We start from the raw sequence: 18,294 nt of genomic DNA, 5'->3' as shown, positions 1-18,294 counted from the left end.
TTGACACATCAACGCGAGGTTCTTATTGGTGTACCCGGTGTAAGGAGAGTAAAAAGAGGGAGAAAAATACCACTTCCGTGTCTAATTTTTCGCCGCCAAGCATGCATTACAATATTAATTAAAAATGAATGAAAACTAAATACTATTGAATATGTCATTATTATCATTTTAAAAATTTAAGTGACGGGTAAAAATAGATTATGACCGGATTTTTATGACCCTGTCAGTCAAAATGACAGACAACGAAAAAGTCTAGCGCAACCTCTGACTGAAACAATGACATTTTGCGGCTCTCTTCGTCACGTTTTCCTCGTTCTGAATAATTCCCCCTCAACGGGCTGACTGGTGCTTCTCAAGCCATTTATTTAGCTATTGGGGAAAAATACTTGGATAAAAAGAATATCCTGTTAAAATATTGGAGGGGAGAGACTGAAACAATGACATTTTGCGGCTCTCTTCATCCAGTTTTCCTTGTTGTGACTAATTCCTCCTCAATGAGCTGCATACCAAATCAGATGAAATTGTGACTCTGCTGATGTCATCCACATGTTGGGGACGCTAAACCCCTATAATGGTAGGCGTGGCTAACCGGCAGATTAAAAGACTAATTTCTCGTCATCTACGCATTGCTAAATTGTTGTATATAGTCGAATCGTCTCAAAATGTGATTCTAATTCACATAATAATCCTATGTAAGACTTTTTTTCCCCTGTCATACGCACTTTAGGAAGACACTCATCGCGCTAAATGCTGATGCGAACGCAAATGCTATGCTAATGCGAACACTATGCTAACGCTACAAGTTAGTTTAGTGTGTGATAATCACTTATCACAGACCTTTAAAGGCTAAAGAAACATGGCAGATCTAGTCAAGATAAGAAAGCAAAACTTACCAAGCAGTACCTGACACGTTTCACAACAGGAACCTGGAATGGGCACACGCTTACTTACCGGTGTGTGGGCTGGGGGACGTAGCACTACTAAAATGCGTGCTAATCACACATACGATACGAAAATGTCACACATTGTGAACTTATGACGGAAACTAAGGTGAATCTCGTTTTCGTCTTGTCAGACGACAACTGGCATCCATCTCGTCATGTTTTAGTCTCCCAAAGACACGTTTTTAGCGCATCATCGTGACGTTGTCGTCACGAAAAAATGTTCATGAAGAAATATTTTTGTTACTGTCATTGTTGACAAAAACAACACTGTTCGAAACCTTTAATTTATTTTTGGACTAAAACTTTTGAATTTTACAGACCAAAACATTTTGAGTAACTGTCGACAGTTACTTTGTATGAGATTTCATCAACAAAAACTAGACTAAATATGACTAAGACTATTAAGTGTTTTCGTTCAAAAGGCTAAGACAAAAATTAAAAGGGCTGTCAAAAACAACACTGGAATGAAGATAACAAATTTTTGGGTTTCAATGATTATTTACCTGGCCTGAAAAGTGAGGTGATGTGTGAGGTCTGCTTCAGTGTTGAATAGGGGCTCCTCATGGCCCTGTCCTGGAACCAGCTGGCTCTCTCTCAGTCCCAGGCTTCTCTTCTCAATGCAGATGATTATTGGGTCTGGCAAATGGCTCCTCATGACAAACAGTGGACTAAAAACAACCTGAATGAGGGAATTGAGATGGGCACAGTATTGCGCATCATTCATTGATTGCTTTTTATTCAACACAACGTCATCCAATCAGTACAAGGCTGACTGAAACAGATATCATGTCAATTCAGAAATTTTGTGATGATTTAAACATACCTGAACATTACTATTAATATTATTTGACTCAGGCAGGGAAGCTAAAACATTAGGTCACTGGTAATGCGTATCTAGCTTTAATCATCTGATTAAGCGCAAGGGAAACTGGATCATGCTTCTAAAAAGGAATTACGTACACCACAGTCTTAAGGGTGTGTCCACACAATATTAGCTAGATTGAAATGAAAAATGTGATTGTTCTAATGAAACGCCACATTTGATTATGTGGAAGGGAACGCTACACAAAATAAACACAGCCAATAAATGCCAGCATTACCCATACTGATACATTTTAGGTTCATGAGAGTTGTAAATCATTCGTTTCGCCCATCTTTCACATCTTTTTAAGCGGCAGAATATATATTTTTTTCCGTAGAGTCTTCCAGCAACGGAAATCCAGCGAGCATATGAAACCTCACAGATAAACAGACTGAATCTATCACAGGCTTTCTACAGGCAAATCTCATTTAATGCTTTTTAATGCCACTTTAAACTAATTTAATGCCCATACCCAACTGCATATAGTTTCACACACACAAATTGTAAGTAGAGTTGTCCGATAATTACTTTTTAAACTATAACCGATATGCCGATATTGTCCAACTCCAAAAATCTGATCCCGATATCAAACCAATACTGATATATGCGGTCATGGACTTCATAGATTATGACTATCTAACCGATTATGACTAATTGTATTGTGATGCCCCACTGGATACTTTAACCCTTTAACACCTAAGCCTATTTTGGCCGAATTTGCATGCATTTGATGTTGCCTTTATATTTCAAAGAAAAATTTGTTTACAATGACCAAGTTGGGTCCCTTTTTTCAGGACCCCTTGAACTTCATGTCCAAACTGTTGTTTTCTTCACTGACCAATTTTAATCCACATTTTGGACCCAAAAAAGACAAAAAAATCCCAAAATCTTTTTTCAAAATTTGTAATGTTGACGTCCCACTGACAACCAAACATGCTCGACCAACCGTTTTGAAGCTTGATAATATTTATTCAACTTGTTAGGATAAACATTCAATAGAAAAAATTAAGATTGAATAGTTTTATGTTTGCCAATTCAACACAAACAGCAGGTATGGTCATAGGCGTTTTTGGCCTTTACACATACTATGGTCAAAACAGGTTATATACAGTGCAAAATAGTGAGAAAAAAAATTATATATATCATCTAACACAAAAAGGGTTTGGAGGATATCTCTTTGTGAAGTTAGGTGTTGTACCCATCACCTTATCAAAGTATATACCTACATGCAATCAAGCTTCTCGAACACACATCTACATAAAAATTGAAAAGATTACAGTAAAGAAAAAATATATATAACATTGAAAAAAATTATTTAAAAAAATATTGACAAGTAGTTCAGTTCAATTCAAAATTTTCAGGCATGCAACCCAATAAAGTTTTTTTTTTTTTTTTTTTTGCGCACTCAATAAAGCTTGAACAGGTCACGGAGCTGCGTCACACACAACGTCACACAGCCTACTCTTTCGCTGTTTACGCGCTGCCGTCACTTCTATTCACCGAGACGCCGACTCATGCAAAGAAAAGGACAACAAATACGGCTCATCTTCTTCCTTGAGTTAATGAAATAATGCATTAGCTTGCTCTAAATGTAGTTTTATATTCATTCTGCACGTTTCAAAGTGGCTCGCTCAAACCAAGCGGCCGTTGCTTGCGTCGCAGGCCTCCCTTTCATTAGTTGGTGCCTCGTTCGGAAATTTATTAAAAATGATCACATTCGGTTCGTCCTTCTTGACATCAGAATGGTTCTTGGGATTTGTAGTCTTTTGTGCTGCTTTCAGTTTTGAAAAAGGACAAGAAATGATGGAAATATGGAGCTAGATACATGGTCCATGCAGCATTTGAATGCATATTTATGAGTGCAATAAAACTATAAAACTCAAATGACATTATCTCCCGTTTTTCTGGGTCGATTGACTTCAAATAAAAACTGGTGTGGACATCAACTTCCGCAATTTCAAATGAGACCAACCAGCGGCACGTGGATGACGTAATTACAGCGTGACGAAGCTTCAAAGACGATATGCGTAAATGCGTCGCTGCCGACACGTTCGGTGTTAAAGGGTTAATAATGATAAATGTAACAACTTCAAGGCTTTCTAATAAACCACATGTGAAAAATGAGAGAACAACTTCAATTGACTTGAACTTGAATTATATTGTACCACTATGTTGTTGAAATCAAAATATTGCAAACATCGGTTTTTGGATCAAGTGCAGGTGCAAAGTTCCAATAAGGCACTGCCATATCACATATGGCTCAGACAGTGATTTTGGCTTAGAATAACAAAGGCACACAGCTTCAGTACACTGAATAAGGTAATCATTTATTGTTCATTTAATTTTTTACCATTCTTGCAAATGGTGTGTTCACAAAACAAATCTTAGTTTGGAGACATCAAATGCTCACTAAGCATAACTGCTGTGCTAGGCTGTGACCAGGCCTGATACAAAGGCAGAAGGCTTCTACATTCACTAAACCCAGTGGTCTGCAACCCAAAATGTTGAAAGAGCCACACTTGACAAAAAAAACTAACTGATACGCCTGTCTGGAGCTGCAAAAAATTAAAAGCCTTATAATGAAAGCAACACCGGCTGTATGTATCGATATTAGCTATATTAGCCTACTATCAAAATGACTAAGAGAATGACGCACCACGAGACTAATCTGTTGTACGATGTCACCTCAAGTTTAACTTCATTCCAATATTAATGAATTGAAAGAATGTTTGGGTCATGTTTGTCCCTCTACAGAAACACTATTAAAACTAGTGCTGTCAAATTTATCGCATTACGGGTGGTGATTAATTTTTTTAATTAATCACGTTAAAATATTTAACGCAATTAACACATGCAGAGAATGACCCGTTCATGTCTTGCCTCAAACAGTTTACAATGACGCCGTTTTAGCACATTGAGAGCGAAAAGGCAGAGAAATGCGAGTGGCATTCATTGGACCGCGCCTTTTATTGGCTTAAACTTTGACAACTGTTTCATAACAAATATACTAGTAAGTACTATTGTGGCGAACGACGTGGGGAAGGATGACAGGAGACAATCTATTTCTTAACACGCTTAATTGAACACAACGCAGATCATACTGTATACCATTTGCAGCCACCACTGACAGTCATGGTTGGCCAACTTCCCATCAAGTATTTGGGCAGAACAGTCAAATCGCTAGAGATTCATTTAGTGAAAGCACAACAAATATTCCCATCTCTCACAGGAGACAATCTTTTACTTAACACGCTTAATTGTACATAACGCAGAACATACTCTATACCATTTGCAGTCACCAGAGACAGTCATGGTTGCCCAACTTCCCATCATGCAGTTGGGCAGAACAGTTAAGTCACTACAGTATCATTTAGTGAAAGCACAACAAAAATAATATTCCTAGTGCTCAAAAAAATTATGTTCACTAAAAGAAAAGCGCTCAGTGCAGAGAACTGGCATTCCCAATCAAAATAGGTTCATAAACTGTGAAATTTACATAATTTTTATTGCCTCTAACATTTAATTAAATGCTTTTAAAGGCATTCATTTCGACAAAATACATTTAATGACTAATTGCTTTTTATTGGCCCACGCAAACCCTGCATGATATCACTGAGTATACCATGGAAAAATAGTGTCCGAAAGTGTCAGAATATAACAACGAACAAACATGGTTCTCATAATCACAATAACAATAAAGTGAGATTGTGTCTCCGTTTTTCCATCATATGTTAAAAAAATCCGTATGAATCCAGGATACTCACCACTCTTTGCTGCATTTGGGACTCAGGCTCAATAGTAATGAGATTACACCACACAAAGAGCAAAGAACCAGCAGAACATGGCACCTGATGGAAGACAAAATTATTTTTAGCGGGTCAAATTTCATACATGACTTGACTGGATGGTGTGGTAGCTGTATTTAGTAAACAACAGCAAATTATATTTGAAAGGGTAAGAATATACATTTTAATTATTTTTTTTGTTCCATTCATTCAAAACATTGTGATGCCAATTCACATTTCAGGTGGTAGTCAATTACTGTAATTTTCAGACTGTAAGCCATTAATTTTTTCCCGCATTTTTAATCCTGCCGCCAAGAGTCCTTATTTGTCGATTTATTTGGGTTAATAGGTAACACATTATTTGACAGCGGTGTTATATAACTGTCATAAGACAGTCATAATTATGACATGACATTGCCATGGGCATTATTGAATGCCTATGACAGATGTCATTAAGTGTCATCCAGCAAATGTTGTCACTAACTCCATTTATGTCCAGATCAGATCTTTTACATGATTATGGTGGGTAGCAGCTTACAGTCAGGTGCGCCTTATAGACCGTAAATTACAGTAGCTGATTAGTCACTCATGTAAATGATTTAGCAAGAGTAACAAAATGCAAAGCAATCTTATTAAATTGAGGGCATTCAACCTCCTGAATGCATACTATCATAAAAACGAGGTAGAGACATGGAAAAAATGTGGTTAAAAGGATGGAAATGCAGGTTGTCGGAAAATAAAGTTAAAATTAAAAAGACTGGGGTAACAACATGATAGCCAAGGTAGCCAATGTGTGAGCAAGAGAGCAAAACAACCAGAAGGAACGAGTTACAGAAGACATCAGATCAAGCATTCATCGACAAAACAACTACACATTTTTAATGAATGAGCTCTGCATCACAAAAGAGATAACAGCAAAGGCTGTAAAAAGCTGTGGTTACCCAATGGAGAGAAGCTCAAAGTATTAAAACTAAAGAGATAGACAAGCTGAAGACAAGTCAACTCCAAAATAAAAGAAGCAACATCAATGAGAAAGATCATCTGGTGCTAATACATATAGTGGTGTGAAAGTGTCTTCAAAGCATCTGCTAGTGCCCACTTATCAGCAAGCATTTCCTTTTTATGCTTTGTGATGTTGCGAGTGAGCATAAACTGTATTCTCTGCTTCTCAACATCTTTGGGGAACAGACTACAAAAGTGAAACACATTTGTTTCGAGATAGTCATGGTTTGTTCTCAAGCGATGTGCCAATGCGGCCACCCGGGAGAAGATGTGATCCGGTTGGTGGTCCAGGCAAGGGATGAGGATGTGATTGCACAATAAGTGTGTTTATCTATTTGCCTGTCTTGCACATTCTACACTCATTGTGATTGGAGCATTAAACTATAAATGCACTCTGATTGTGTATATACTGTATACATGTCAGAAAGAAGGGTACAGTAGGAGTCTGTTTCTGTACCTCATGGTCCAATCAAACCTTGAATTAGTTATACGGGAAGTTGATACCTTCTCCAAGGCCAAAAGCATTTTGGTTTGTCTCCGAGCTATTAAGGCAAGATTTAAAGATATCAAAGCACCTTTGGGCAGACCACCTGCGGGATAAGCTATTTTAAAGTCAAATAAAAATGCCAGTCATGTGTGACTTGATACCTGACAGGCTTGACTTGTGTAAGTGTAAGAAGACAGAATGAGGGAAGGCTGGTTTTAACCTCCGCATTACATTTTTAAAAAACAAAAAACAAACAAACAAACAAAAAAATTACACTCAGTTTAGGCCTTCACATTGCATTTTTGCCCCTGTGGCTTTATTTATGGCATGTATTTATTTAAAAAAAAAAAAAAAAAAAACACTTTTGATAATTTTTAAAGAGAAAAATCATGCAAAAAAGGAGAATATACAGTGATTTACTTTCTAACTATATGGGTAAACGATGGCAACAATTGGACCCAGTCAAGGCCATAGGTTTGGTCTCAACATTAGCAGGGACGATTTAACAGTATAACCTGCATGTACACTTTTTGGTGGGAATGGGACATTACTAAGACCAAACAGATTGGTTGAACAGGGGACAGGGCTCCATTTGAATATGAACCTATTTAATCGGCAGGCTAAATGATCAATACAAAATAAATCTGTATTGACTTATGTATACTAACCTTCATGTGTATTGGTTAATGTGATACACCGTTTGATTTAAACCTTTGCTTTCAAAAACTACGAAAGAAACATTTTCAAAACTTCCAGAATAAATGTCTGGAATTTATTAGCAAGTTTAAATTGCAATATTTGAACTTCAATTGTATTACTATACACAATAAATACAAACTTGTTAATAATCTCTAACGATCCAGGAATGCAAAAACAAAATCACCATTTGTCTTAAGACCACTCAATATTATCTAAAAAAAAAAAAAAAAAAAAAAAAAAAAAAAAAAAAAAAAAATTAAATATATATGAAAATTTAAAAAAAATCACATTAAGGGATATATATGAAAAAAAAAAAAAAAAACATGTTAAGGGAACACATAAAAAATGGGGTAAAACACTACTGCTTTTGTCCACAAGCATTTCTAAAGTGCATCAGTGGGTTGAGCAATTATGGAAAAAAATCTTACCTTATCTTGACCTTATTGGAAAGAAGCTTACTTTGTGTTATCAAAACCTTATCTAGCATCAACTATCATTTATGTGTTTCTACCCTTGTTGTGTTTTGCCTGTACCGATCCCATTAATGTATGAAAATTCAATAAAAAAAGTTTTTAAAAAAGTAAAAAAAAAAAAAAAGAAAAAATCTAAATCGGGATTAATGAAACTTTTAAACCCGATTATGAGTATCGGTAATGCACGATTATCTGAAAAAACATGTCTGCATAGACTGAAAATAAAAATACTTTGAATAAATAATGTAGAAAATAAAAATTAATAAATGAAATGCACTAATTGGTATTTGGTTTCAAACGGGTTAAGTCAGAACATGCTCTAGCCTTCTTTCCTTCTAAACTAGGCTGTTTACGAGCAGAAAAGCATCAGCATATTTTTTTTTTTTTGGACTGTCAACACTTCCTGTGTAACACAGACTAGGACCTCTCTCTCTCTCTCCAAACAGCTTGATCAAGTTTTTTTCCTATAGTTTTCAGCAGAGTTCACTACATTTCTCACAGTTTAATTAGCTTTAACAGTAGAAAACACATGCAGGAGGACACGTCTCTTTAAGCAGCTTCTTACTCGAGTTTTGCAGGTTAGAAAGTTCACTCAGTTTAATGTTATGGTAACTGTGATGCAGGTCGAACTTTCAGTAGCAAAATTAGTGGCGTGTTTCCTACCTCCACAACATGGACGTCTTTTTACATTACTTGGAGTGGCTGCTGCGGGCCGAAAAAAAATTCTAATATCCCTCCTCTTCGAAGGAGGCGGCATGTTGTCCACATGTATTTCTGTCAGGGCTGTGTGAGTGTGAGCGTGCGTGTGAGTGGTGGGGCTGGGTCAAGTCATGAGCCAATCAAACGTGCGTTTGAGGGAAAAAAATGGACCGGCGCATTCAGCAGGTGAAAAGGGGTCAATTTAAGTGTGAACATAATGAAAATAATTCACTTATTAATGGTAGGGTCAATTCTATCATTACAATATATGGGAAGACAACCTAAAATACCTATATAACTGAACCCATTATATAGTGCAAATAACATTACTTAAAAGTTGGCGGGGACAATTTGCGCATCCTGAAAAGTTGGTAGTGTTATGTCCCTACCGTCCCTATGCAAACCTACGCCTTTGGACAAAGGAAATTACACGCTGCACTTTATGTTATTGCTATTTGTTTCAAAATCATAACAAATCAGAGGTGTGACTGGAGAGGTTTCATTCTTCTAAGATTGCAAGATTTTGTTTAGTGTACCTGTACAACCGAGCTGCTGGTGCTCTTGTCCTTCTTCTCCAGCTGCACATCCTTGGACCACTCGTCATCTCCTCTGGCCCTCACACACAACTCTGTCAGCTCGGCATCTTCCAGAATATAAGAAGGCAACTTGGTCCCGGCCACCAGGCAGTCACAGTGTTCTCTGACCACTGTCTGAGCATCGGGGCCAACATAGTGCTGCACCAACCGAAGCTCAATGTCTTCAGTCAGATAGCTGCACATGACCTGGCGCCCACAAATGATCACCTGCAGAGGGGAAAACAGATACAATGTAAATACTGAAAAGGCACTGGAAGACCACAGCCTCTCTCAACACTGAAAAATCCAAATTTGGATTAACACCAAATAGTCCACCTTCATTGAGCAAATACACTTCATTATGAAGATTTATGTATTCTTCACAAATGATGACTTGAAGCACTCTGACAATAAAAGCTATTTGAGTTGAGTTGAGTCGAGTCGAGTCTAGTGGACTAATTTGTGGACAATTTCAAACAGTTCCCTTGATATTATATCATGTTTAGAACATGTTTTTGTCAAAATACAGAGGATTAAGAACTACTGAACAATTTGCATTTTTTAAAAATACATAATTTAGCTTGTTTTAAGGTGGTGGTGCTGTCTAATGAAAATGAGCATCCGTTAACCCTAACATTCTACCTACCAAACAACCTTTTTTACTTTAATATGCAAGTGATTTATACCAGTTAAACATTATAAGTCATAAAAAAAAGTTAAAATGAAGCTCCCGAAATGTAGACTATCATTAGCTCATACACTTGATAGAAACCACATGCCCTCCACTGGCTAACTCAGGGCCTACAGGCAACGAGTCTTACATTGATTAATCAGTCCTAAGACAAAAATTCAAAACCAGGCCTCGAAGATTGATGCTTATAAAATAGTAGCCCTTTTAGTTGGTGTCCTTACCAAGAAGAACAACAAAGTGAGTAAGATCAGGAGCTCTCCCTTTGGGAGGTCTAAAGATATCTAGAGCAGCGATCCCCAACCACCGGGGCGGGTACCGGTACGTGACACATTTGCTACCGGGCCGCAGAGAAACGAATCATTTGTTAACGACCGCAATCTGGCCTGTGCCTCTTGACTAGTCTGAGTAGGGATTTGTGTACATCATTTAGGGGTTAGCCGCCATTACTGGAGTGTTTGTACACCTATAGCAGCCAGGCGTCAGTCAATGGAAATAGTAACATTAGCTGCTGTTGGATATGTAGACGTCTTAGGACAGCTTTTTTTAAAAGTGAAAAGGCCACCTGCTGAGCTAGAAGAGAGCCTACAACCAAGTCCATTCTGCATAATATCTGGCTAAAAGCTAGCAAATGAGGTAACAAAAGTGAATGCACTGACAGCATCATACCTGGTGGTGAACCGTGCTGCTAAATTCACGAAACCTTTCACGATTGGAGAAGAACTCATGCCTGCAACCTAGAATATTTGCTGTCAAGTTTTAAGAGAGGCCGCTGTTAAATAAAGGTTGATTCAGCGAATGGTGAGCTCTTTATATTTACTGTTATTTTCTGCCTCACATCAAAGGCCCACATTACACCAGTCGGTGATGCAAAAATGTTTGGGGACCACTGAACTAGAGTACAGTGTGCATGCATTTAAAATTTTTTTAGCTTGCTGACGGGCTTTCTACACAAAATTCTAACTCATATTAGCTATTCCTCAATGGGCCACCCAAATCTGTATCTGAACAAATACTCCTTTTCGCTCCAAATAACAATATATGAGGACAGTTTTCTCTTTATAGAACTACACTTGTTCACGATCGCTTGTATAACCTACACACATTTTCACATACTGTACATGAACATGTTTAATTTGACGTCTCAAAAAAGAATGTGTACAGGCCGGATGTAGCTTCTTCACTCTACTAATATTCAGCTCTGAACTATAGGTTTGAAAGTGCAGTGGGAATCTTCATTAATAACACTCAAAGTGGTGAGATTTATTGTGAAATAAGAGCTATGACAGCATTGTAATCCAATTTCTCAGCAGCCACCTACTGACCCCCGCTGAGTTGTATCTGTGAATTGGACTAGAGCGACATTCTTAGCCTATCATTTGAGCCAACGGGAAAAAGTTAGAAGCAACATATGGAATATTGGGAAAAGCCATAAAAGACTAAGTCTGTTCAGTATGGAGGAAAAGTGGGAAACATGACTCTTGTCAAGTACTTTATACCGTATGTGTCATCACTGTAATTTGATGGCGTTGTGCCGCTTTCAAAATTCTGTGACTGTTTTGTATTTGTGGATATTACAACATGAATGTTGGTGTAAAAATGCAAAAACAGATGGTTCAGGGTTTGTGACGGCTATGATGTGGACTAAATGTTTAACACTGTTTCATATTGCTTCTAGTGGTAGAAAGCAAAATAAAACATCAACTCAGGAGCACAGACGACAAAAAAAAGTGTTGAAACGCAAATACCATTCTTGACAGTGCTATTAAGAGTGATAAATGAAAATCATAAAACAAAATAAATAAAACTTCAGTCTGCAACAGCAATCCAAAGGTAGTTATGTAAAACAAACAATTCCCTTTTTTTGTTTTGTTCTGAAAACAGTAGTGTAGAATACATGAACAGATTTTGTTTTCAAACACAGATGCTTTTTAACTTTAACATACTTTACTGATTCCTCACTCAGCCGAGGGCATTACAATATATAGTTTAGTCTATTTTTCCTACCGATAATGGTTGTGTGCAGGTCGCCATGTTACATCTATTAATTGATTTATGGTGAGCGGCTAGCCTAGCTTGTTTAACAGGTGGCACCGGGCATTCATCTAATTTAGAAAGTTGCACAGAGACAAAGCCCACTTCACAAGACAAATTGTTGAGCAAGTGAGGTTTAGGAAGACACATCCACATTATTTGTTACCTCTGCGTAGGGGCTGCAAGCAGGGGTGTGTAGAGGAGGTGGATAGAAGCTATTGTACTGTGCTGCGGCGTCTTTCCAAGTTTAAAGGACAGAGGGCATAGTCACAGTAATTATGGCTGTGGCGCTTGGGGAGCACACGCATGGCTACATAATAATGATCTTGTCTTAATAACCTTGATAAAGGCACTTGCTCGGTTGGGAGGGCAAGGGCCTGTGTTTGAGCACCACCTGGCATCCAAGTGTGCACGCCAGTGTACAGCAACATACTGCAAATATTTAGGACATACTGTGGGACCTCTACATATGGGTTTAATTTGTTCCAGGACCTGGTTTGTAAGTCGAAACGGTTGTATGTCGAGCGTGATTTTCCCATAAGAATACATTATAATTCGATTCATTCGTTTCACAGCCAAAAACGTATGCTAAATCCTTAATAAATACTGCTGGTACAATTACAAATAGCAATTACACATAGCAAAACAAATAAATTATAAATACAAATCATAATATTAAAGTAACGAATCGCATTTTAATGTGCCGGTTGTGTTTTGCATGCTGTTCCTGAATACATCGTGTGACTGATGAGAGAGAGAGCGGTGTTAAAAAGACTTTTTGAACACCAAATTAATTTTTATACAGAAAATAAGTACAGTGCATCTGAAACAAATGATTATAACAATATATTTGAGGGGAAAAGCATTTTACTTTGCCTCATTCAAATCTTAATATCTGAACATTTAAATATGTAAACTAAAGTGCAATCACATTCGTAAATTAATGGCTTCTGGTTTTTGAAATGTAAATAAACCAATCTATTGATATAAAACAATAAAATTGCAATAACTGCATTAACCATCAAAGTGAAGTCTAAATGTAACTAGTCTTGAAACAAATCTGAATAAGGAAAAACATTGCAATAAAATAATGTAAACTGGTTAAACTTGAGAGTAGCTGAGATCTATCATGACAGAACATCGCTTCAATGATATCTGGCGCCATCTAGCGTTGTGAATGGGTATAAAGTCTAGACCGCGAATATAAGACGACCCCCACTTTTTCAGTCTTATTTCAAGGCAAAAAACACCGGCTTATATTCGGGCCAATACGGCACTTTTTTTCATGTTGTTGATGGCGTCGGCTACGGCGGACTGTTGTGTTGTACAGGTTCTGCAATAAATGATTAAAAATCTGACAAAGCTGGCGACTTCCTTGCCGATGTTACGATAATAATAATAAAAAAATCGGAAAACTATGAAATCGCGACGCTGTCATAAATCGTTGAATTTCGAGCATGGCGTCATATGTCGAAACAAATGACGTGTCAAATTTTTCGTCGGAAGTCGAAAGGATCGTATGTCGAGGTACCACTGGAAAGACCTGATTAAGTTTTTTAGACTCTTTCCTGAGTCTCTTTTATTTAAAAATACATATACATATGTATATATGTATAAATTATATATCTATATAACTGATTTTCTTCAAGCCAAATTTATCAATGTAGATCTGTTTTGAATACATGCCATCAATCAAGGGAACATTTTGAACAATAAAAAGTTAAAGATTGCTTCTTTTACTTTTTATTGTCACTGACTTGTAGCGTACCTGTTTCTGAACACCGTTAAGCTGCACCACCTTGATGATGAGTGAAGCTGTGCGGCCTTTGTACTCAATGGTCCTGAGCAGGGTCCCCACATTGTCCACACTAAAAGCCTCTGACCAGCGCCAGTTGCCCCAACCTTCGATGCAGATGTGGAGCAGCTGCAGCACAGAACCGAGATGAGAAGACACAAAAAACAAAGACAGAGGCACAGTTAACATCAGAGGGTAGTTGCTTCGCTCTTTATTTATTGCTAGGCAAAAAGCGCATAAACATCAGGATTCTTTGTTTAAACGATTTTGGTAGGGGGGACAAACACAAAGTTCCTGTTTACTGCTCTGCTGCTGTACAAAAATAGAAGGAGGCAAACATAATAAATTGGTTGGTGGAAAACAGCTGATGTGGAAGCTAATTGTGGCTGCTTGTGCGATGGATGTGGACGAATCTGTTCGGCACACATCTAAATAGGAGGCAGATAGTTTGGCCTGTAACCATTTTAGCTTCATATCCATCATTTCAATATGGAGCAAACCCGCCCGCGTGTGCCTGACAGTAAAGACACAGCGCCGGGACGACAATAAACAGATGGTGAACAAATTTACGTTGGATAACATTTTCCAACTGTGTTTTATATAATTCCTTGAACCATGGGTCACAATATGGCTATATTGATGAGGATGACAACTTAATTCTGTGTTTGCAGACTTTGAGTGAACCATTGAAAACCTTGTTGGATGGATGCAGTGCTGTTCTACACCACAACTTACACAGTTACAAAATACAAATATCCATCAATTTAGAGGATGATTTTCTATGTAAAAGCAGATTTTTTTATGCAAGCAAAGTGTTAAAATGTAGTTGTTGGTGATACCATGGGTCATTCCATGATTAAAAGACAATTTGGCTTCAAAATTCAGCTTAGGCTACATCCACTAACATACAGTACACTACATTCGCTAAACATACAGTGGACCCTCATGATACCAGCGCTTCACTTTACGAGTTTTTCACAATACGAGGATCATCATGAGAGAAAATGAGTCTCATTATGGCAGTAAATTTTCACAATATGAGCCGGAAAAGCCTCTCTCCCGCCAGGTCGCATGCAAGCTCTCTTTCGCTTTGACTCCTAAAGTGTCTCGGCGTCCCACTAAGGGGCATACAAGCATCTTGCATCAGCAGAACCCCCCACCCCCAGAATCTGCCCACTTGCCGCTCATCCTTGTTGTCTCCAGTGATAGAATTTTGTATCAAAGTGCATCCGAATCATTTGTGCTTACAAGTGAACATTAACCATGTCCATGTTTACTTACACCCAAAAGTTTTTTTATTACGTTATCGTTTTCTTTAATGTTAAGGTATAGCTGCTCGTTCTCTCTCCTCCTCCTGCTCGGCTGGCTCGCACTTTCATTACCTCGCTAGACTTCAGCCCTCATAGCAAGTGCTTCTATATAAATAACAATGACTTTATTTCTTTAATTTCTTTTCCAGAGTATTTATCCTTAAAAATACACCCTGAATTATTATTTAGAGGTAACATGGGGATCATAGGTGGTGTTGCACGCATTAACTGGAATTCAGTTATATCTTATGGAGAAAATACATTCATGAGCAGATTCACGTTAAAAGCTTGTTCGTGGAACGGATTGTGCTCGAATCATGAGTAGAGGCAGACAGATATATCGGCCGTCCGGTATATCGGGCTGATATATGGACTCTTCTTCAACATCTGCCATCGGCCGATTAACAAAAAGAATAAGCTGATAAAAAGCTTTTTTTAAAATTTAAGGTGAGTTACACTCTAAATGTAACTCGTAGCATTGGCTTAGCATTGGCGTTAGCTTTAGCCTTAGAACGGCAAGCATCCTCTTAAACTCACTTGTTTGCCTCTTGTTGTGACATCCTAGTGGGTTTAATTATTTAAAAATAATGTACTGTTCCTGCTGAGTGCGTATAATCATAAAGAAAGAAGAGCTGTGTTTGGTAGCACTACATCGCATTAATCCTTTAAGGCTCGGGTTATCAATGTAATTTTGAATCTTGAAGCAATTTTTTTTTTTTAATGGTCTTTTATATTCTATGTTCTTTAAAAAAAAGTACATCGGCCTCAAATATCGGTTTACAAAATCGGTTTTGGATGTTGGCAATCGCCTGAATTTTTTTTTTTTTTTAATAATATCGGTATCGTGATTTGAAAATCCCATATCGGTTGACCTCGAATCATGAGGGTCCACTAAAACGATGACATAGTCATAAAAATAATCACTTGCATACCAATGTGCATGCAGGGTAAGTGAATTATTTAATTTTTGAAGGGTGAAGCGTAAAATGACCTCCAATTCCGGAATGAACTGTCACTTTCCCAACAAAACCTTGCATTTTGGTCATTTTCACAGCTGTTAAAAACGTGTTACCTACTACCTTCAAAATGTTCCAAATGTTCCAGTCAAAAATGATCAGCAACTGGAGTGATGTGATTTTCATCAGATACTGATGTTTTGCATAGGCAAATACTGTATTAGCGCACTGACCAGTTCATGCATGCGGAGAGCACATCTGCGCTATAGCATTCAGTGACTGACCACATTTTTATTGTGAGCGTGACATGACGAGAGCTCATGTGTCAAACAATGCAGTGTTGTCACGAAATGATAGCCACAATACAGAAGCTGAACCATAAATACGCAGGCCAGATCAAAAGCCCTCTCCCCTCTGGAGGCAACAAGACTGACATTCCACCTGAGTGAACTCTTTCTGTTAGTGTTGCCGCCAACACAACTTGCGGCTTGCCTCCGTCACAGAACAAGAGGCAGAATGAGAATGTCAGAAAGGTAGAGTGTACGGGACTCAGAGAGCGGCTGGCTTCAATATGCTCCCAGAGGAGAACAAACCAGAATAAAACAGTGAGGAGTGGTTTTGAACTATTTTTAAAGATTTACACATCACTCTAATGTCCTGAACTTTTACGCAATCGTTGTGTGTGTGTTTCTTAAGGAAAACAAATTTCCCCCCGGGTCAGAGAGCATGGGGGAGCCCTGGTCAAGACCTTTTATGTTTCCCTCCACTGCAATCGTTCCTCAGTGTTTGAAGGCAGATTTCTTTACAATAACAATCTTAATCAAAGCCTGAATTCACTTTATTTGAGACGGTCTCTACTTCCTTTTGGTTGAGTTGAAGTGACATAATTTCAAGGATCTCCTTCCCCTGTGGGCTTGATCACAGGGAAAGTGGCAAAGTGGGGTAAACAACCAGGTGGTGGAAGTTATGGTTAAGCTTTGGGGTGAAGAAGTACTATATAATCCCCTAAAGCAGCACTAGCATTATAGTAAAGTACCTTCAAGTTTGAGCTGCTTTGTAAGCTGCCCAGTATGAAATGGAAACCTTTTAAGTTGCAGTCAACTTAAAAGCCTGTTTTTCATTCTTAGTATTAGTTTCAGTCTCAGTGAGTAGTTAAGAAGGACTGGACTGAAGTTAATTACGGCCCAAATCGTTTGGTAGTGAACTTACTGGAAGCCTGTGTTGTGCCTCAGCACCATCTGTGTGGACTGTTTTGCTATTTCAACACTTTTGTCTCCTTTAACCCCACCGTCCCTCCCTCTTCTCTGCACGTTATCGCGCCTGTGGCTCAACTTGACCTTAAAGACAGACGTCATAACAGTGTCTCTCCTCAAACTTCAAACGGCGACTACGTCTAAGTCATTTTGGCTCTGACTCAAGCGATGAAAAACAAGAAAACATCACTAACAAAAATTGAGCACGTAAGACAACAAGAATGAAAAATACAAAGCTGTTTTGCCTCTTTCGGACTTCTGCAACTTTGTGACAGAGGAAAAAAAAGCCACTCTGCCACATGTAGTGGCTTTTATCCCAGGAATTAAGCCAGATCTTGCACTCGCATGCAATAAAGAAAGAACCCTAAATGGAGAAATCCTTATTGTATGGAAGATATTTTTTTCTTTCTCAATTTTCAGAAGAAATACAAATGTCCACCAGTGTTGTTACTAACGGTGTTAAAGTATAACGGTGTTATTTTTTTCAGTAGTGAGTAATCTAATTAATTATTTTTCCCATCTTTGCAATGCCGTTACCGGTACTGAGGTTGTGATGGGTAGTGTTACGACAATTTGGTTGAATGAAGCGCGAGTTGTCGACAGCCTGGATAGAGCAGAGGTAGCGGGGCGTGGAACGAAGGAGGTGGTGACGCAGTTGCGAACGCGGTGATGATTGGCTAGGTGGACGGATCATGCCCGGGCTCTGTTGATTTCTAAATTCCCCATTGTTGA

The 18,294-nt window shown here is 38.2% G+C and overlaps 1 protein-coding gene across 2 annotated transcripts in view; it reads right to left on the bottom strand.

Annotated features, from left to right (window-relative positions):
• LOC130914348 (intermembrane lipid transfer protein VPS13B-like) overlaps window positions 1-18,294 on the bottom strand; it is a 625,421-nt gene that overhangs the window by 51,950 nt on the left and 555,177 nt on the right. For both annotated transcript variants that reach the window (XM_057833447.1, XM_057833446.1), the window contains exons 47-50: window positions 14,017-14,172; window positions 9,488-9,754; window positions 5,571-5,654; window positions 1,448-1,623 (exon numbers count right to left, since the gene is read on the bottom strand). In XM_057833447.1, coding sequence (XP_057689430.1) covers window positions 1,448-1,623; window positions 5,571-5,654; window positions 9,488-9,754; window positions 14,017-14,172 — 683 coding nt within the window. The remainder of the gene's footprint in view (window positions 1-1,447; window positions 1,624-5,570; window positions 5,655-9,487; window positions 9,755-14,016; window positions 14,173-18,294) is intronic.

The sequence above is a fragment of the Corythoichthys intestinalis genome, chromosome 4, assembly GCF_030265065.1.
Source record: "Corythoichthys intestinalis isolate RoL2023-P3 chromosome 4, ASM3026506v1, whole genome shotgun sequence".
NCBI classification, from domain to species: domain Eukaryota; kingdom Metazoa; phylum Chordata; class Actinopteri; order Syngnathiformes; family Syngnathidae; genus Corythoichthys; species Corythoichthys intestinalis.
The sequence above is the reverse complement of the archived record's forward strand: the minus strand, read 5'-3'. Positions and strand labels throughout refer to the sequence as shown.